General features: G+C 39.1%; 2 protein-coding genes and 1 long non-coding RNA gene across 5 annotated transcripts in view; 2 read left to right on the top strand and 1 right to left on the bottom strand.

The window, feature by feature from the left end:
* Positions 1-1,282: 1,282 nt before the first annotated feature.
* On the top strand, positions 1,283-7,505 carry RBM12B (RNA binding motif protein 12B). Of its 3 annotated transcripts, none has more exons than XM_027659074.1 (3): positions 1,283-1,362; positions 4,272-4,317; positions 5,011-7,505. In XM_027659074.1, the coding sequence occupies exon 3, from the start codon at positions 5,039-5,041 to the stop codon at positions 7,136-7,138; it is 2,100 nt and encodes a 699-aa protein (XP_027514875.1). In that variant the 5' UTR covers positions 1,283-1,362; positions 4,272-4,317; positions 5,011-5,038; the 3' UTR covers positions 7,139-7,505. The 3 variants fall into 3 exon arrangements, with proteins under 3 accessions (XP_027514875.1, XP_027514874.1, XP_027514876.1); XM_027659073.1 differs by having other exon boundaries at positions 1,291-1,357; positions 4,271-4,317; XM_027659075.1 differs by lacking the exon at positions 1,283-1,362 and adding an exon at positions 1,381-1,406.
* A 3,836-nt stretch (positions 7,506-11,341) lies between these two features.
* Positions 11,342-21,170, bottom strand: part of FAM92A (family with sequence similarity 92 member A) — a 20,571-nt gene continuing 10,742 nt past the window's right edge. Inside the window, exons 5-10 of the mRNA XM_027659076.1 lie at positions 20,836-20,841; positions 19,007-19,111; positions 17,636-17,749; positions 16,025-16,144; positions 12,048-12,146; positions 11,342-11,470 (exon numbers count right to left, since the gene is read on the bottom strand). Of these exons, the coding sequence (XP_027514877.1) occupies positions 11,450-11,470; positions 12,048-12,146; positions 16,025-16,144; positions 17,636-17,749; positions 19,007-19,111; positions 20,836-20,841 (465 nt within the window). The 3' untranslated portion in view covers positions 11,342-11,449. The remainder of the gene's footprint in view (positions 11,471-12,047; positions 12,147-16,024; positions 16,145-17,635; positions 17,750-19,006; positions 19,112-20,835; positions 20,842-21,170) is intronic.
* Positions 12,196-19,272, top strand: LOC113954567. The gene is made up of 2 exons (XR_003530274.1): positions 12,196-15,244; positions 18,747-19,272. It is a non-coding gene; the product is annotated as an uncharacterized LOC113954567 (long non-coding RNA).

Raw genomic sequence — 21,170 nt, 5'->3', positions numbered from 1 at the left:
GGATTGTGTCCAAACAGTTCTTGAATATCTCCAGCGAGGGAGACTCCACAACCTCTCTGGACAATCTGTTCCAGAGCACAGTCACCCACACAGTAAACAAGTTTTTCCTCGTATTCAGGTGGAACTTCCTGTGCAACAGTTTCTGCCCATTGCCGCTTGTCCCATTCCTTCAAATGTTACCAAAACTTTGCAGGGTACTTTATCCCTTGGATATTAATTATTCCTCGTTGCCCCTGTCCTGCGAGCTAATTGCTATTACAATTAGCTATTACAATTCTCGATATTAGCATTGCTTGGAAGCCTATATGCTTATTGCACCAAATGCTTTATTCCTCATTGGATTTCTTGTGCTGGCTCAACAAGGCTTTAAAAGCTTGAGTTACTGATGTCTTCAAGTCGAATTATCTGTCCTCAGGCTGAAGTTCATGTAAATTTTACTATCTAAAAGACATTAGTTTTTACCCCTTGATGTGCTTGATTTGCGGAAACCTCCACCTTGCATCCTGCGCAGGATAAGCAATGTCCCCTTTCTAAACTATATTGTGTGTTTAGAGAGCTACTAAAATCGGCAGCATTACTAGGTGAATCTACCAAAAACAACTTTTTTTTTATTATTATTTGTCTATGTAAAATGGAGCAGACAAGTGCTGAATAAGCATAGAAATACAGGGGAGAATACATAAAGGCATGTGAGATAAACACTAGGATAAAATAACTACCTCACCTGCCCAACAGTCTTTCCTCCTCTTCTGCCCCATCCCTGCCTGCCTTTCCTCCCAAAACCCAGACTTAAGCCAGCCCGAGCTGGGTTAGAAATCGTGTCTGCCGGTACTGGCAGAGCAGCGGTGAGCGCAAACCCGCTCCCGAGTTCTGAGGCTGGGAGGATGCGGCACTAGCGGGTATGAGCCTGAGCACAGCGCACAACACAGCGCGGTGGCCGAGTCCCGCAGCCCGCCGTGTGACCGATCTCTATATACCGATCTGGTACTGTACAGATCTATCATTACACAGTTTGGTCATTATACAGCTCTATTTACACGGGACCACAGGGCCGCCCCCGGGCCACAAGGCGCATGCGCACTACCTGCGGCGCGCGCGGGCATCACGGTGAATGGGGGCGCGCGAGGCGGCGCACGCGCAGCAGAGGAGGGAGGGGGCGGGGTCACGGGGCAGCGGCGTTTCCCGCCCCGCCCGCAGCGTGCGCGCGCAGCTCCGCGCTCGCGGCGCGCGGCAGGGTTCGCGGGCAGGAAGCGCTCTCGCGGCGCAGCCGCTCCTCGGCGTGGGGGGGGAGCAGCGGCGGCGGCGCCATCTTGGCGGAGCCGTGCGGGAGCTGCGGAGTCCGTCCGAGCGCCAGTCCACTGGGTGCGTGGATGGATGGCGAGAGGGACAGCGCCCGCCTCCTCGGGGTGCGGCGTGTGGCTGAGGGCGGCGCGGGGTTTGCACCGGGAGCCGGTTCTCGGGAGTTCGACCCTCGCGGAACCACTGCGCGGCCGCTCCCCGGGCCGCGGCCTCCTCGTGCCGCCGGCTTTCCCACCCCCTTTCCCCGCTCCTGGTGACTGCCTCAGCCCTGTCCCGGTGCCGAGAGGCGGCCGGGCTTCTCCGTGACGGCGGAGCACGACCAGCTCTGTTGGGCCGGAGCGCGTGTGGCGCGGGGCGGCTTCCCCTCGGCCCGTCCCCCTCGCCCGTTTTTCGTCCTGCCGCCCGCGGCCCCGCGCTCCGGCCCGGCCGGGTCCTGCAGCGGCGGTGGCGCTCGGAGTGAGCGGTGCTCCCAGCCGGCCCAGCTACAGAGCTCAGTTGCGTCTTCCTCCAGCGATGTGCAAAGTACCATTAGCAGCAGCCTGCTTCCACTGTTTGAGCTTATTTTGAAGAACAGAATAAGAAATCTTCTTCTGATCTACCGGTTATTTTTACATTGGTCCAGTTTATAGTCGGAGTGTTTCTGTGTGTGTTGTTTCTAGCTTGCATACAGATAATGTAATCTCTGAACGTTGTGGTTAAAATACTGGTCTAGTGCAGGCTTAGTTTCCCACAGTGTTTAGAAGTTGTGGGTTTATTTTAATGGCTTTAATGGTATTTGAAATTTCTCGAGGCTGTGGAAGAATAGGTATAGTACTGTTTTCTGGTCAGCTTTGTTTAAATATAAAATTTCATAAAACTGTGTTTGCTTCTGTGGTTTTAAATTGGTGGCGTGAAGTTGTCAATCTATTCTCCAAATCCTTGCTCTCTGAGTCCCTGCTGAGTTAATGAATTGGTCTTACTTTTCATGACAAGTTACTGCTTTTGATCATTCACTTTAAATTGTTGGATGGCTTGTCTGTACTTTCTACCCACGCTTGATTGTTTAATATCCAGTCAGTAAGAACTTATTATTTGAACTTGCATTTTTGTTTGTGGAATTCTTAGAGATCACATGATCTGGAATCACTGTGTCTAGTTTTCACCGCTGAAGGTTGTGTGTTGTGTCCCTGGTGCATCGTGGAGAACTTGCTCTTTATCACCAAAGAAATACAGAGGAGAGTTGTTGTGAATGATGTTTAAAAATTGGGATAAGAACGTGGAGTTGTGAAATCCAGGAGTACTACAGATTAAATACATCATGAAGTAGCAGGGCAATGGATTTGGTTTTTCAAGACACGACGGTGCTGTATGAAAGTTCTGCCCTTGAATTCTCCATGCTTTTTGGCACTGCTGTTGCATCTGTTGAGAAGAGACGTAAAGTTCTGGGTCTGGCTGGGACGGAGTTAATGTTCTTCACAGCAGCCCATACAGTTCAGTGTTTTGGATTTGTGGCTGAAAGAATGTTGACAACGCATCAGTGTTTTGGGCTGTGGCTGAACAGTGCTTGCACAGTGTCAAGGCTTTATCTCTTTTCCCTACTCTGCCACTACAGCGAGTGTGCTGAGTATAGGCAAGAAGCTGAGAGGGGACATGGCTGGGACAGCTGACCCAAACTCACCAAAGAGATATTCCGTGCCATGTAACGTCATGCTCAGCAACAAAAACTGAGGTAGAAGAAGAAATATTTTGATGGTTTTGGTTGCCTGAGGGGATTTTTTCTTGGCTCCCAAGGCAGTTGTTATTTGAAGGTAGGCTGGACATCAGTCAGCCTGTAGGAGGTAATGAGTGATTTTCTTTGTTATGCATTTTTGTCCTCACTGATGAAACTATCTTTATCTTGACCCATGAGTTCTCTTGACTTTATTCTTCCTATTTTCTTTCCCGTCCTGCTGATGGGGACGAGGAGTGCACAATTGGCTGTGTGGGTGCTTGGCTGCTGGCTGGAGTCGACTTGCCACAAAAGTACAGAGAACAGATGGTCTTTAGAGAAGTTACTAAATAGGCAGTTGTTTTCTGTTGTGCTTGCAAAGTGCTGATGTAGAAGTGACATAAAACCCATTAGTTAGGGAATTTGGGCTTTGCTCTTGTTTTGCTAAGTTCAGTTGGAGTGGCAGTTACGGTTATTGATAGACGACTTGTCGCCAGGATCTGGTGCTTTGAGCAAGGGTTTTGGTTTGTAGGAGGGATTTGTCAAATGCTTGGAGTGTTGGGCTGTTGTGTTTGTTCTAAAGGGATGCAGTAATTTGCTACAGAAGCTTGTGTTTGTTCTCAGAGTACTGTGCTATTTATTTGTGATGTTAGATAATGCTGAAAATCAGGGTATGTTTAAGTCAGTGTAGTAGAGCATTTCTCATTCTTATGTGTGAACAGCAGTGCAGTACAGTAAAGATACAGGGAAAATCCTGAAGTTGGCTTTGTAAATTCAGGTACTTTCCAAAGTTTGTCCTCGTTGGATATTTTGCTCTTTCATTTGATGGTCTTCACTGTGTACATTAAGTGTAGTGCTGGACTGGTGAGTAGCATACTCTTGTGAACCTTGAAACCAGGTGGATCTCAGAAGAATGGACACGTCCTTTAATCCTGAGATGGACTTAAGGATCCTTCAAGGACTCAGTTGAGAGTTGTTCCCTCGATACACTGGCAGTCTGTTTCACTGCAACAGTTCAGTGTGGCACAACCAATGACCAAGTAATCTCATCGTATTTTCATCGTTTCCAGAAGTCAACTTAAATTTTGAATTTCTTTTGCTTCTGAAATGGAAACACAAAGATGCAGTGCATAGCATCTTGGAACATGCAAGGAGTTCTTCACATGGGTTCATAACGTTTGGCTTTAGTATAGCCAGTGCTATGGATGAGCTGCAGCAGTGTAGCGCAGTATGTAAGCAAAGTACAGGTATCAGCCATTAATTATGTTTCATTTTCTTTCCACAGTTAAGTTGATTTTACAGAATTTATCAGGTCTCCAAAGCAGAAACAGGTAAGCTGCCAAAAGCTTAACACTTCTCACTGAGTATTGTGACAAGATCATACACAACCTTTTTTCCTCACGTACTTGTGGCTGGGAACTAGGATATGCTCTCCTGAGTGCTCGTGGCTGCTGCAGTTAATACTCTGACTACGTCAAAGAGACAACTTCTTTGAATGCTGAGAAAACATACATTACTGAACAGAACTGATCACTGGGTAGAGCAACTTGTCAAAGCAGTAAAGGCATCACTGTTTGTGAATTATGTCATTTTCAATGACATAGTTATTTTTCCTTTCTCCTTTTATCAACTAGTGTCCTGTTCAAAAGGAAACAGGATTTTTTTGTTCCTTAGGACTGGGCAGAGATCTCTGGCATACAGTCACTATGCCATGAAAGACTTGATGTGTTCTTTAGGTATTGTGGATGGTGAGGAATGACTTAGGTGGATTTTGTTGCCCTTAGGATAGGGAATATTGATAGATTTGTGCACGTGTGCTGGTGGAGTAGCTGATTGTTCTGACTAATCAACATTCAGTGAACTGTGTTTTAATCTTGTTCTTGTGAACTTGTGGGTGTTTTGATACCTTCTCTCTCGATTGAGACAAGGGCACTCATTAAAACGGCTCTAGCTTCTTAAATGATAAGATACTGTAATAGCTGAGTACTAAAGACGTGCTATCATGTGTACCTTTTTGTCTGCAGGTGATTTGTGCTGTGGGTTGAGCTCAGCATGGCTGTAGTCATCCGTTTACAGGGGCTTCCTGTTGTTGCGGGTCCTCCAGATATTCGTCGTTTCTTCTTGGGATTGAATATTCCTGATGGAGGTGTGCATATTATTGGAGGAGAGCTTGGGGAGGCTTTTATTATATTTGCAACAGATGAAGATGCACGGCGTGCCATGAGCCGTTCAGGAGGGTTTATCAAGGACTCACGCGTAGAGCTCTTTCTCAGCAGCAAGGCAGAAATGCAGAATACCATAGAAATGAGCCGGAAACGATTTGACCATGGGGGACGAGAAACTATGTCTAGCTCTAGAAGAACAGGTACTAATGGTTCTGGTGCATCAAGTGTTGGAGACATGCCACATTTAGTCACAGCTTCTCCAAAAGGAATAAGAAAACCTAGTTACGGGCCACCAAATCGCCTAGAGGCTGGTTTCCATACCAACGGCACAAGACACGGTGATATGGGTATACCTAAGTCAAACTATCAGTTGAGAAAGGATTCTCACCCATTTAACCCAGATGACTGTTACTTATTTCTCCGTGGTATACCTTACGCTGCAACAGAAGTGGAAGTACGTGCTTTCCTTTCTGGGATACGTGTCGATGGAGTGATTCTGATAAAGCACCGCAATGGTTTAAACAATGGTGATTGCTTGGTAAAATGTGCTACGCCTGGTGATGCCTTGGAAGGACTTAAACGTCATAGGCAGTACATGGGTCAGAGGTTTATAGAAATTAGTCCAACTACGGAGGAACGGTGGATTGAATGTGGTGGGACGGTGGATGTGCCGGATGAAATGGATCACTTTTTCTGCGAAGACCTTTCTCCAAAAAGTTCAGGCTACATGCATTCAAGGAGGCATTCTCGTTCAAGATCACCAAGGAGACAAAGAACGCGCTCCCGTTCATCTCCCAGCCAGGAATATTACATACACTTAAGAAATCTATCTTTTAATGTGGAGAAGAGAGATTTGAGAGATTTTTTCCCTGATCTGGATATATCCAGCAAACAGATCAAGATTCTTACAGATAAGCATCAGAAAAGGACTAGAGATGCCTTTGTGATGTTAAGGAGTGAGAGAGAATACCAGGCTGCTTTGGAATGTCATAGAAAGGTTCTTCTCAATCGTCCTGTTTATATTTTTCCAATTTCAAGAAAGTCAATGTTGAAAATAATCGATTCTTGTGAGAGAAAAAGATCACTAGACAGAGATCATCCTGGACAGGCTATATCAGAAAAAAGTTACCGGGAAGGTCATTCCAGCCCTAAGATATGTGTTTATGTCAGGAATTTTCCATTTGATGTGTCAAAAATTGAAGTGCAAAAGTTCTTTGCAAGATTTGATATTGATGAAGATGATATTTATTTACTCTATGATGAAAAAGGACTTGGACTGGGAGAAGCACTAGTGAAGTTTAAATCTGAAGAACAAGCCATGAAAGCAGAAAATTTAAATCGTCAGACATTTTTGGGAACAGAGGTATTAATAAGACTTATATCTGAAGAGCAGATGCAGAAGTTTGGTGTATCTGTACCATTATCTGCACCCAATGAAGTGCATGGTTATTCACATCCGTATGACAGAGGTGAGCTTTCCCGTCCAGTCAGTTCACCATCTGGGCCACCACAAGGGCCACCCATGCATTCATTTGGTCCCCCCGGGAACTTCAGGCATCATTCTGAATTTAGACACCCCCCTGAGGACTTCATGGGCCCTCCTAAGGATTTTAGAGGTCCACCACCCCTCATGGATTTCGGTGGTGACAGTGAACCTTTTGGCAGAATGGAGTTTGGGAATAATAAAATGGGAAATTTTCCTGAAGGAAGATTTATGCCGGATCCGAATTTCAGTGGTGGTTCTGAACGTGTTATTCCTATTCTATTGAAAAATTTACCTTTTAAAGCTACTCCTAATGAGATTCTGGATTTTTTCTATGGCTACAGAGTGATTCCGGAGTCAGTTTCTGTGCAGTACAATGAACAAGGATTACCTTCTGGTGATGCCATTGTTGCTATGACAAACTATGAGGAAGCTATGGCTGCTATTAATGAACTGAATGATAGGCCGATTGGTCCACGGAAAGTTAAGTTGAGCTTGCTGTAAAGGAGGAAAAGATGCTCTATAGTAAAACATTCTCGGTTTGACAGTATTGACAGTTATTTTAACTTTTTTTAATTCCTGGAAGAAACAGTTTCCATCAACGGTTGTAAATAATACCCAGTTCAGTTGTTTAGCTCTTGGTTGAAATGTTTGTAGGACACTGGAAGTCACACATCAAGGTCTAAAGGGATGGAGTTGTAATGCTTTGGGGTTTTTTTTAGTTTGTTTTAATTCCATGTCCTCTGTCTTTGCATCAGATAAAAATATAAATGCTGGTTGACTGACCACGCAAATGGTTCAAATAGAAGATTTTCAGTGCTACCTGCATTAGTAAATAACACTTCTTACTGAGGTTAGCTTAAAATTTAAAAGATGAATGATTTTTATTTTTTGGGTTTTGTTTTTGTGTAAACTTCAGGTTTTATTCGGTTTCATGTGTTTGCAGGCGTTTCTGTTAAAAAAAGAAAAAAGAGCTTCCTGTTCACATTAGCTCGCTTTGCAATTTTTTTTTTAATAAAAAGGAAATTGCCATTTAAATGTGTGTCTTCTATTTAAAACTTGGATAGTTAATGGTTTCAACTATTATGCTCAGCAGATGTGGGTCTTGGTGAGAATGATGCTGGCTACTTCCTCTGGGAAGAGTGAACTGTTACAGTTTGTCAACACAGTGAAGAAAATGTAGTTAGTTTACAGAGATTTCAGTCTGTATTAATGAGTTGGACAGGTTTTCTTCTTGCTCACTGTAGTACCTTGAGGCAGAAAATGAATGCTGATATCAGATCAAGAATTCTGATTCAGTGGTCTTCATTTTATCTCCACATGCTGCATAATGTGAATACTAGCTTGCTGATGATGTTTGGATACATTCCAGGTCAATCTCTGATTAGTTTTAACTAACATCTGTCATGGTAACCAAGCTGACAACCAACTATGTTATTTTCTTTTGTAATAAAATAAATGCTTATGTCAGCATTTAGAATATGTTGGTTAGATTGGTTTGGTACCACCATATTTAAATTTTAGGAGGAAATAAAAGCTAGCCTGGAAAAGCTGCATGTTCAAAATTCAGGCTTAGTAGGAAACTTTGGTTGTGTGGGTAAGGACTTTAGTTCACATTGCAACTGTGCAAGATAGTATTTGGAGTACTAAAGAATTTCATGAATTTTAGTCCCCTCAGATTAGGACAGCAAAGTTGCAACTTGGCAGTGAAAACTTTTAACCTTTGCTTGGGCAATACAAAAAATCATAAATTCATGGAGTAGGGAGGTCTCCAGTCCAACCCCTTCCTCAAAGCAGTGTCCGCTAGAACAGGTTACTCAAGGCCTTCAGTATTTAATAGCTCTAAGAACAGAGCTCTCTGGGCAGCCTGTGGTTGATCCCCCTCACTGGTGGGTCAAATTTTAATTGCTTTATTTATGTAAAGTCATCATCGTAATTGCTGAACTTGCGCATAAACTGTTAAGTACAAGCAAACAAAATCAAGAGAATTTTTTGTTCTGTAATTTTTAAAAGGTTAGCGTAGCTTTATTTCCTCTGCATATTATTTGTTCTCTATTTTAAGTGCCCAGAAAAAAACATTTTGAATGAAAATGCAAGGTCTGTGTATGTAGCAAAAAAAATATATGTGGCTAAGTTTAAATTCTGAACACTTAATATTCAGTTTTTTGCTGTCTGGTAGGAATTACCTTCAGAATCATGGTTTTGAATCCTGTATATTTAAAGGGCGTTAAAATAAAACCCACAAAGTTGTGCTTTTATTTCATAGCTACTATGAAAGAGATCAAGGAGCCAGAAGACTGTGCAGGTAAAAGACATGAGAATCCTCAAAATGAACTTCCCTGACATTATCATTATGTTGAAAACTTAATTGTGATTATTTTTGTAAGCCAGTGTCTTTACTACTAAGCTGTGTTGTAAATATGAATGCAAGTAACTTCTCCAGTTAGTCAGCTTTAGATCATTTGCTGGTTTTAAAGGCCTTCCAGCTACTATACAACAGGATATTTCAAACTTGGAGGCTGGAAAGACAGGAGAGTTTAGTAGGTTTTTTTGCCAGTAAAGCATGAGAATGTCTTTTAGAAATAACACCTGTTCTCAAAGAATTTAAGAGTAATTACTGATAAAATACCATTAATTTTTGGGATGGTAAACTCCCCCCCCTTAGTGAACTCTCCCCCCTTATGAAAAAGAATCAAAGCTTGTAATGGCAGAGGTCATAAGTGAGGCATTTCAAAATGGTTTTCTGTGTGCTATATAGCTAATTTGTATTTAATTTAAAGCCAGATTAGAGTTTATGACTAGTTTATCTGAAATGTTTGATTGACAGGCCAAAGCAGTAATTATTTTTTCAAGGTCTATAAATACAAAAACTGTACTTCAAAGTATGTACAGATAAACTTGAAGCATAGGGAAATTGGGAAGGGATGCCAGTGTATCAGTGAAATAATAAGGTTACCAGGATAGTTGATTCTTAGTTTATAGGTGTTATCGGTGTTTTGGCTCCGTGTGTGTCTGTCCTTCTCTGTGCCCCTTCTCCTTCCCCAGGATGTGTATAGATAGGCATTATATTCCAATGCTGCCTGAATAGGGGGTACAGGTGCATGGTGTGGTGGCAGCATTTCCTGATAATAGGGTTATATAACTTTAGATGTTTAGTGGCTTGAAGGCACTGTACTTTTGGTACAATGGACAAATCAGAAGCCATCTTATAATTACATGGCTTGAAATACTGTTCTTTCTTTTTAAGTACCATCCACATAGTAAAAGAATAAAAAAAGAAATGCTGCAGTTTGTGACGTTGATATAAAACACAGAAAGTTTCCTTAGTTATGCCTTCTCTGAAGTTGCTTTTGCTACCATTGTCCAAAAATTCTGGTGTATAGGAGAACAGTCTCTATTGTCAAGAACTAGAAATAGTGATCACCTACCAAAGCAGCCTGAGGCGTTCAGGGAAGCTGTAACAGCACAGTCTGGTTAGTACAAGAAGATAACCCTTAATCCCAAAAGGAATGTGCCAGCATTTTCAACAGTGGCAAAATATTCTTAGCAAGATTGATACAAGCCTGCATCATCTAGGTGTTAGTAGTCAAAAATACATGTGAGTGAGAAATGTCAGTCTTGCAGCAAGCACTTATGCCACGAGAAAAATCTTTGCAGAAGTATCTTTTAATTCTGTAATTACATTCTAAATTATTCTTCTGGTTCTAAAGTATTTTAATCAGGGACTTTTCATCTGTAGTTTCAAGGCCACACAAGTGCTGTGCAACATGCAAACCTAAGACATCACACATGCAGGGCAAAGTTGCCCAACACTCTATTTCTCCTGTTCTGGAAGTTTTCCTGTAATTCCTGAAGTTGACTTTTTTGTGAGGTAGTGAGAAGGAATTTGAAGCTGCTCAGGAAAACAAACCCCTCATTCTTACCCTAGCTACTAATGTTTTGGGGGGAATTAATTAAACATGGCTGCCTTTTTTCAGCATTCCTTTCTCAAGGCATAGTACACAATCACTGTTTGCATGTATGTATATGATATGAAAGCCTGGTATTGTTATGAAGTTGGCCATCTGTTTTGGAGATGGACTTCTTCATTGAGTATGAAATGGTAAAGTGGTGACCACCATAATTCTGATGTTGTGATACAAATATTTATTGAAGTGCCTTAGTTGCTGAAATAGATGGGAATTGGTTACCTAGATAGTTTTAAAGTTGTGCTCATTTGTATTTACTCTTTGTCAACAGTTGTACAATGTCAATAGTATGTAATTCTGGTGTAAAATTATTTTCTGGGTTTAAAACCCTTTATTGTGACATTTTCACTTATATTTCCATCACATTAATTTTGGCAAAAGTTGTTTTTTCACATCAGAATAGGTATGCATCAATACTATAAATGCACTTTTTGGTTTATTTCCATAACTTGAAATTTTTTTCCTAGTGACAAGTTTAAATTCTATATTTATGCATGCATTCGCTCTTTAACTAAAGCTGAACAGTGTGGTAGTGGCTTTCTGGCAGACAACTGTACACTGTTAAAAAATGAACATGTGTATCACCATCTCCAAACAGAATAAGAAATTACACTCAAAATGTGTAATTTCTTGTATGTTTGATGGAATCAGTAACTGAATCATGTAGTTAAGCACATGAAATTTGAACTCTATAGCATATCAACTAATATAATAAACATGAACTACATAAAATATCCACTAGTTTTATCATGAAGGCACTTTTATTGAAAAGCAAAGCAGCAATAAACGTAGATACTGGGCTTGGTCCTTATTTGTGAGCATTGATTCTCTGTGTAAAGGAATCAAGTCATCTTAGCCTGAGGAAAGCCTGAGGAAAATGAAAACGAGAAAACAATACACCTCACCCTGCCTTCTGCCATCCAAGGTGCGTAACAAAGTGAAATCTTAACATGTTGTTGCTGCAAACAGTTTCTTGATTACTACAGTTCATTTAGGATATATAAACCCAGTCATGACAGGTACAGCTAGAGGACTTACTAAATGGAAGAGGTGTTTAGCTAGAGAATAAGGTAATATATTGGCAAAGTTACAAGCAAACCCTTATGTTCATAACTGCTTGTCAGCTTAGTGCAGTTTTTGGACACTGTTCATGTACGTTTAAGCAAATATGACTGCAAAGCAATATTTATGCAAATATAATACAGGACTCTATTTAAATATTTCATTTTCTAGCTACTGAAATTGTCCATTTTCAGCAGATTTTGTTCCATTCTTTGAAACTGGTCATTTGTTGTCCGGCACTCTAGAATTAGTGCTTGTTCCTGTTAGAATTTTAAATATACAGCCTCAGTGAAATTTTTGATCAACACACAAAAGCCTTTAGGTAAAGGGATTTTTTTCCCCCTTAATAAAAACCCCCTCTTAGAATAGCTTTGTTATCTCACTTCCTTAGTAACATCAAATTCTTCCTCCTCATCCTCGTCTTCCTCATCCTCATCTTCCTCCTCTTCTTCTTCATCTCTTCTTAGCATACTGCGTGAAATCTGCCAAAACAAAAATCCAGCAGAAGTAAATCAAGTGTTTTTTCTCCTCAAAGAAAAACAATTATCTGTTGGCATTTCCAGTTTAAATATTTATAGTTTTTTGTTTGGGGGAGTGCATAACTTGTTTGTCCCTTAACCCTTCATAACGTGCAAGCCAATGAAAAGATACACGGCACAGAATAAAAATACTGTAATGATTTTTAAAAGCTAAAAAAACCCCATAGTCATGACAACTATTATAGGATTGGGAAAACTATACTTTGATCCAGTTAATGCTAAAAATCAACAAGATGTTTGTTCCTGGGTTGGCTGTTGAGACAGCAGGCTGAAGATGAGTATTAAGGCCTAATCTTATCTTGAAGACATCAGACCTCCAGTTAAAAGTTCAAAACTATGCTGCTCTAGGGTTTTTTTCTTTTTGAGAATGAATTAGACAAACTATTAAAAGTCTTCATTCACAGATGAACAACTTTCCGTGCCCATCAGTGCTTGCCCTTCAGAATGACATTAGTCTCCTTTCTTTGGTTCATCAAACATTAAAAACAAGTGGCAGCTGCCAAGCTTTCATCTCATCTGACAGATTCTGCAATCTGTACTTTTTTCTGAGGGTTCAATCTAATGCCTTTTGAAGATAGATCCTTCACAGACAATGCAACATTTACAATTTAATGTAGGATATATGGTGTTCTTTTTCTCTCCCCATGAGAAAGAGAACATTAGTTATCCAAATCATCTGGAATGCTTTTGAAAAATGATTTCAGGTTCAGCTGTTCTTTGAGAGCATCTGCAGCTCTAATTTTGGTTATATTTTCTGTGTTTTCTCACATACAGTGATATAATAAAACTTCTGTATTGAAGACAGAACTTGCCTTTTTTTTTAAAAAGCCCCCTATTTTAAAAAGTCCTTAAATGCTCATTATTAAATTGACTTCTGAGATGTTAGAATTCATACAGCCATGTATGTAACACAAGATTTTTGTGTGTGCATAAAGCAAACTGCAGTCATTGAACTAATGAAAGCAGAAAAATCTTTAGTCTTGTTGATGCTCAAAAAGTACATAATTTAGCTTCAAGCAAATGCTTACAAATTCCTGAACGTAATAGAAAATGCAGCTAATCATTGGATGAAGCTGGGTTAACTTGAGCTGAAATGCCTAAAACAGCAATCTCTCATTCTGTGAAAGAAAAAAAAGACAATGGCACTGATTTGTAATTAGTGATCAAGGAATGCTGCAGTTTGACCTTGTTAAGGTAGTGTCATTTCAATGGGATAGACTAATTTTCCTGGTTTTTTTCTAGTTAAGAGTATCTCAAATTCTTAAATGGAACTTGCGTCATATTTCTGAAGAAAAGCTCCCCCTTCCCCTTCCTGAAATAAGAGGTGTTGGCTTTGGCTTTATGGCGTTTTTGTGCTCACTACTCAAATACCTCTGACTGTGCTGTAATTAACTGAATAGTACATTAAATATTATCACTGATAGTGGTAAGGAAATTAGGCAGTTTAAATCCACATTATTGTGCCATAGAGCTAGAACATACCAGTACTTGAAAATTTAATTTTTGATTACTTCATGCTGAAAAAATAATAAAAAAATCTGATAGTTTGTTGTTCATAAATAATTTAATGTGAAGATTAATTCTATGAGTTTGCATGTAGGTGTGATGACTGTTCTTGCTTAAGCTGTTCAGTTCCATGTTTCACTGCAGGTGTTACTAGAGAAAGCATGGTAATCCTCTCCTCATGTCTTGGGCAGTGGGCAGTTTTGGAGCTTTCAGATGCAGACATTTTCAATAACTGTTAGAATGATACTTTGCTGTCCTAGAGAGTCAGTGCAAAACAGTTTGTTATATTAAGTGCATGTAGATAAAACTTATGTAGTTAAGTTTGATTTAAAATATCTAGAAAATGTCATTTTCTTCTACTATATTCTAAAAGTACAGCATATACCAACTTGATTCAGTAAAACAAAATGATAAGCTAAATTGCCAAGTAAAGTGCAAAATGAAGGAGGTAGCTCTTTGTGAAACAATGTATCAAGCTCGAGGACTACTTTAGATTTTTAACATACAAATAATACAGAAAGTTAGTCCACAGAACCAGAAATAAATTCAAGGATGGTATGCCTTAAATCTTCTGAAAGACCTGAACTGTGTTACTGGCACAGTTTATCCCATCTGGTATGCAGTGACTTTCCCCATGTCCCCCACCTACGGGTTAGTGTTGGCATGTATGTGTCTGTCTGTCCTCCCCCACCTCACAGCCCTAGGCACAGTGATTCTGTGAACTGCTCACCATATTGTTTATACTGCTTTGCACTGGAAATTGTAAAGTGCTGCCTTACAGTTAGTAAGGGATTACTATGTAGCAGGAAAGTAGACTTGCGAAAAATTTGGGAGTGAAAGATCCCCAGAAAAGAGAAAACAAGTCACCTGAAGGTTTTTCTGAATGCAGCTTTTTTTTTCTCTCATGAGATGTTTGGTGGGTTCCAGAGATTAGAGCCCTTAGTGTAATTCAACAACATGCTGTTTGCAGAATCAGAAAGGGCACGTGGGGAGTGAATGGAACAGGCTGCCTGCCCCTTCTTCACTGCCCTATAGTGACTGCATTAGTAGGATGTCCCACTGCTTTTTTTCTGCCATATGATCCTCTGCAGATAGACTGCACAGCCAAGTAAGACAACATTATTTTGAAATGTATTGCAGTTTCCCTCTAGGTCTAGATGACTTCCTGTTCTTTTCAAATATTCCAATGAGATGTTATGAGAACATTAACATCTGAAGTTATAACTAAGAGAGAGGTCTAGGTAAACTTGCAAGTTAGTCAAAATGGAGTTCCACTCCATCTCTGGGAGAAATCAATGTACATACACTCAGTTTCCTGTTGCTTTGGGGTTTTTTTTTTCACATTTTCTAAAGTAGCTTGAACACGAAATTTGCTTGTTTGATAGAGAAGACTGGTGGGTTACTCAGAGTCCAGGTTGTATTTCATGCACTGAATCACTGGGTTCTTTTATCTTTTCAGATGACTTAACTCACTTTCAACAGAATAGCTCGACTGTAATAATTGATCCTTTCTGTGTTGCGAAGGTGTAAAGTGTGTACGAAGTCAAGATAACTTTTCCTTATTACAGTATCAATGCATGATTTGAAAGAAGAAAAGACATGTACATTTTAAATGTAGCTATCTTTGTCTTAGCTGAAACACTGGTAAGAATCATTGTAGTTACAGGATTATGGCTGCGATAAAGAAAAAATAATTTAGCCATTTTGCAATGTCTGCAAGTTTACTGATGCAAATAAGTGCCAAAGACTGGGACTTATCAGCAGGGTAGCTGATCCAAAACCAGTGGCACTGTTTCCATTTGTTTCACTCATTTTTATCATCCTCCTTTTCCTCATCTCCTCTGAATTTTCAGAGTATAAAGGGAAAAGTTTGTTGGTCATGGGTTTGCTCTGCTGCTACAAGATATCACTAATCTGAGTTAGGATCTGGTAGAGAAGTCACACTCTAGAATCTGGTACTGAGACTAATAATATGCAAGTGTTATTTAAAGAATGTCACTTCTCTTTCAAATAAGCTCCTAGATGTTTTCTCTGCGAGATGCCATAGTTTGTTGATGGAAGAAATAGTATTGCTGGAAATGGCATTTTTCAAAAGTAAGCAACACAGCTTTAAAAGCTGAATTTTTTTCTCTCAAATGATAAAGCTGCATTATTAAGAGCTTAATATATTTATGCTCTTGGAATTTTCTTTACCTTTCTCACTGTCGTGAACTGAGTGAAGATAGTGGATCCATGTATATTAGCTACAATACTATCTTAAGTAGAGCTTTAATACAGTGATTTTGTCATGTAATTATGTAATTTTTCTTTCTTACCTGTACTGTCCTCAATGAAGATTTGGAGGAGGGAGTTCTTTGCAGGGGGGACTTGGAATTTGCACGAACTATGTCTAGGCGAGACTGATAGTCTGATGGATAAAGTGAGCTCCGAAAAACCTGTTGAAATGGAGAAAGCTGTGACTCAGGTACCATGATACAGCTTGCAAGCTAAGAATCACCTAGACTGAAGCTAGCAGTAATGCAGCATTGGACAATGAAACCTGATCTAAAGATATGCATCAACTGTAGTCTGGATTGATCACTTTTGGCTGAAACAACATTGTTTCTCAACCTGAGATACATCAACATACTTATGTGGTCAAAGGAAATATTCTTCAGAGACTTGAGGGCATTTACACATGGAAAACTTGCAATAGTTTCTCACCAAGATATGTAGCTGAGTGTCAGGCTAACCTAGAGGTATGAACCTCAGCAACTGCCTTCAGGTTCTCCATGTCTCAGAAAGATGAACTCTTAGCCCCTTCACAAGGAATTCCTTGCTGACAGTCACAGAAAAATTTTACTTGAAATGTTCAGGAGACGAACAGCTCGAGAAAAATTTGGGCAACCTCTTAGAATACAGAGGAGACTGTAACATCCATTATATTTGCAAGTTATTTCCAATAAAGCTATTCATGCACGACTTCAATAAAGTCAAGGAGATGGCAGATTATGGTCAGTATTTTTATGGAAAGTAAATAATTGTCCAATTAACAGGAAATTTAAAATGAGATTAAAAATTTGGTTGTGAAAGACAAAGTATTGACTTAAAGGATTTTTCTGAATTGGTGCCACATGACATTTTAATTGTGAAACTACAATAGTACAAGATTGCCATGGCATAGTTTAAATGAAGCAAAATTACCAAGTAGTCTCAAATGTGATTGTCACTGAAGAACCATGATTTTTTGTGTCTTGCACTAACTGATTACTTGATCCTGAGCTATGTCATGGACAAAATAAAATCAGGACTTGCAGGATTTACAGAAAAAGACTGAAAATGATTCAACTTTCTTGACAAGCTGAACATATATATACAACATAGATTTCAGTGATACTCAGTTTAAAGGCCCAACATCCAGAAGAACTGCAAGAATGAAAAAAGGACTGAAAAGCAAGTCTTGTGACAGAGAGACTATAACTCAGTAGAGAAGAAAGGGTGACTTGAAGCTGTAACTGCCACAAGACAAAAAAAACCCAGTAGCTTTTTTAATGCAGTAATTAGTCTTTAGATCATCTGATTAGAGCAGTGTAGGATTTTCTCTATGCACATCTTTACAGCAAGATTCACTGCAGAGGTGTTCTTTAAGAACTGTGATTACCTGAGCTTGGAGTCGCAGGTAATTTCGGAAAAATCTTGTATCTGTGTTTTGTGGGAAAGATTAGATTGCCACTGCAGTTGTTCTCTGTTTGTTTGTGTTCTCTGAGATTATAAACCTGTATGCTCTTGCTGGAGAAGTGCAAAAAAAGGCTTGATATACATAAGAAGTTTGTTCTGGGAACCTGAAACATATGTTGCATTTTTCTGCCTGGGACATGTATAGCCCAAGTGTGAAAACTGTTTTTAGGTAGGAAGTATACTGAAAAGCAAATCTTCATCACTCTTACCTCCAAATCTTCACTTTCATCAATATTTTGGATATTTTGGTAGGCAGCAGTATATATCTCTAAAGCTTTCCCATGGAACAACATTTCAATAGTTATAAATTCAGAAAAGATATTCTAAAAGCAAATGAAAACAAAGGTTTTCTTAATCCAATAAAGTACATTTCCACTTCAAAAAATTACTGAGTTCTGTATTTGGTATTTCTATGATACAAATAACTGCACAATACTTAGTACTTTTAAGTAGTCAGACCTGAATTTTAGAAATTAAACATAAATGCTGGCTGGGCTATCACTTATGCAGTTGTTATTATTTCATTATAAATTCTAAGTAAATGCTTGAAAAGCGAAGAGGAGACTCAGTAGGAATAACGTCGTGATGAAAAGTCACTTGATAATCCCCAGTATGTATTTACGAGATGTAGTCGGTGGATTTTTGCTTTATTGAAGACAATCTTTTATAACAGGTTGGGGGTAAGTTATCTGTAAATTCTATACATACCTATAATTTACAAATAATTATATATTTTACATAATAAAGTATTCTTTATATATTGACACCCCCCCCCAATTATGACAACTTCAGAAATCACAATCCTTTTCATATTACTCCAATATCAAGTACTGGTTGGTTTCGTTGGGTTTTTCAACCATCTTTCATTCTTTCCTGTTTAGACTGTCTGTGTGTCTCCTCCCCCCCACACACAAAAAAAATGACTAAAGCAATTTTATAATTAAATGAGATCACATAATGCAAGTGTTTTTCAGTCACTGTAGTCTTTGGGACTTGTTCCACTTAATGTTTGACATTAAGAGAGAAATGAAAGCTTTCATTGCTTGCAGTCACTGAACATTTTGTGCTTTTTGCATCAGTAAAACTTTTAACTGCAGTAACATACACATACTTCATCATGGATAAATATATTATTTACTTATCACTATTTCTGTTAATTCTGCTGATATTAATCCACATATATCATTCCACTAACAAATGCAGCTACTAGTGAAGTAGAAGACTGCAACTCGTGAAGGTGCAGACACTAAACAACTGGAGACAGGAAAATTTTCAATTCCAAAAACTGGAAGAATAATGAACTGATTTTTTTAATTTCAGATTTCCTCATATTTGGATTATGTACGTTCCTGTGTAACCTGCTCTAGGTGACCCTGTCTTGGCAGGGGAGTTGGACTTCATGATCTCCAGAGATCCCTTCCAACCCTAACGATTCTGTGATTCTGAAATATTCATGAATACCACAAGATTTGCATTTAAGTGAATATTAAATGTTGCTAATCTTTCCCAAGACTTAACTATAGTAATTTTATTATGCAAGATAAAATTGATATCACATACTGAAATGTGAGCACACATACTTTGATATCCTTTATCTTCTGTTTCTCAAAATTATCAATAGTTTCCTCTAATTGCCGCGTTGTTCGAGTAGCATCCAGTGTCGCTCTCTGCAGTTCACTTTCAGCCTGGTAAAGTAACACAGAGGTGAAATTAGTCTTGTATTTGATACAAAGCTATTTGCTCAATTGCCATGAAAACACTGAAGTGTGGGTTTTCAAAACACTACATATCTGTGTTACAGTATTTGTAAATCTGTCGCTTAATAAACATATAAAGATGCCTCCTACACTGTTGTGACTTTGATGTGAAACATGAAAAATGAACAGCTGCAGCCAGTCAGGAAGGTCCCTCTGCCCTGATCCGTTTTCTGTAATAATCATCGGATAATTTCACTGAGCCAGCCCTGACACCCCATTGACAACACAGGGACTGGGTCCAGGTGCTTAACCCAGCACAAGGGTTTACCCTTCAGAAAAGTTCTTGTTTGTTTTGGTTTTTTTTAAGCTTGCGCAAAGGAGAAGGCAGGACTGCACGGGCCAGTGCGGTGGAGGAGCAGAAAAGATCGCGCTTGTTTTCAAGTGCAGATCAACCTGCTGGGTCCTTAAGGAATCTCTTCCGGTGTCCTGTGCTGAACCTCATCTTACTAAGTTTTTATATATTATTTAAATAGACAATTAGAGCAGCAGCTGAAAGTAATGCATTTATCCTGTAAATATCTCAATCTGCAGGCTAGAGTTGTTATAATTTCTAGATCCAAAAGCATTTCAGGTATTTCATATTTTTAGTATTTTTGTATTATTAAAATATTTTATAGTAAACATCTTCAACAGGGCACTGAGATGGAGACACATCAACCACTCCCTAACACATAAGTACACAGTTTTCCTTATTTTGTTACTACAGAAAGCATTTAGATAGTTCTTTTGATTACATATAATTATGAACTTTATAAAAATGCACACTACCATTTAAATAAAGATCTTGAAACTGTTCTGGTTATGTCAAGTCTGAGAACTGTGTACTACTACAAAATAATGATGTACAGATGTAAGAGCTTGCACTCGAAGACTACAAAATTTGGGTCTAAACTTATGTAATTCTCCATAGATTACTGGTCAAACATCATATACTAGTGTAGTAGGCTCACTCAGTGAGTATCATCACAAATCTGTTTTGTGCTGAGATTTGAAAATAGGACATGGATCAAGTATTGTCTACGATCACGTTGTAGGATTCTTCCCATATCTAAAAAACGACAACTTAAGAGAGGAAATTTTTTTTAAATAGGCACCACAGGTCCAGTTCCTATGATCTAGTTTTTAGTGTCACACATATGGAAACCTAAGGCGTAAGGTATGCTCTGTTGACTTCTTTGATTATAATCTAGTAACCTTGTATTACAGGATTATCAAATTGAAACAATCTTTCAAAAACACCTTAAAGTCACAGACACAATTCTGCCACCATTACTGGGCAAAAAAAATTGGTAACAATGTTTAGTAGTACATAAGGTCACCTGTTCACCTCTCTTTCTTGATTTTGCCCAAAACACAGGAGGGAAACAGAGTAAGAAAAGACATTTTGTGTATTCTCAATTAGTTCAATCAGTTACTCCCTTTAAGTGAAGGCAGCATAAGCTGCATAAGCAGCCATTACACATACAAATACAGTATGTTATTTCTATGATAATCAAATACATCTCAATACATCTTAAATAGACTGGCCACATTTTTGTGCGCAGATGCTTTGGGAAAGGAATTCTCTCTGTTGTAGCGTGAAACGTCTAAAGCCACAGAGCGTCCATAGTTTGCACAACAGCAGTTTGATATTTTCTCTTGTAAACACTCACCTGTGACTGGAAATACTAGTGAAGGAAAAAATGGCAATGTAACAACCAATATTCATTAAAGTATGCATTTTCACTTCTACTTTTAATATGCTGTGAACTATTTACCTTATTTCAAAACTTCTGTATACTTAGTGCTACTATTATGTTGTTTGAAGCTTCTGGCTCTAAGACATTACAGTTTGTTACAGCTTTGCTAGAATTCAAGTATCCAGACCAAAACATTTCAGGACAGCTGTTTTTCTTGGACCGAGGATTTTGTTATTTATTAAAAAAAAAAAAAAAACCACAAAAAAAACCAACAAAAAAACAACCTAGGTTGACTATTTCAGAGGAAA

Source organism: Corapipo altera, unplaced genomic scaffold, assembly GCF_003945725.1.
Source record: "Corapipo altera isolate COAL_440 unplaced genomic scaffold, ASM394572v1 52, whole genome shotgun sequence".
NCBI classification, from domain to species: domain Eukaryota; kingdom Metazoa; phylum Chordata; class Aves; order Passeriformes; family Pipridae; genus Corapipo; species Corapipo altera.
This window is presented reverse-complemented; position numbering and strand designations above follow the sequence as displayed.

Coding starts and splice junctions, on each gene's coding strand:
- RBM12B (XM_027659074.1), top strand. CDS start 5,039: ATGGCTGTAGTCATCCGTTTACAGGGGCTTCCTGTTGTTGCGGGTCCT.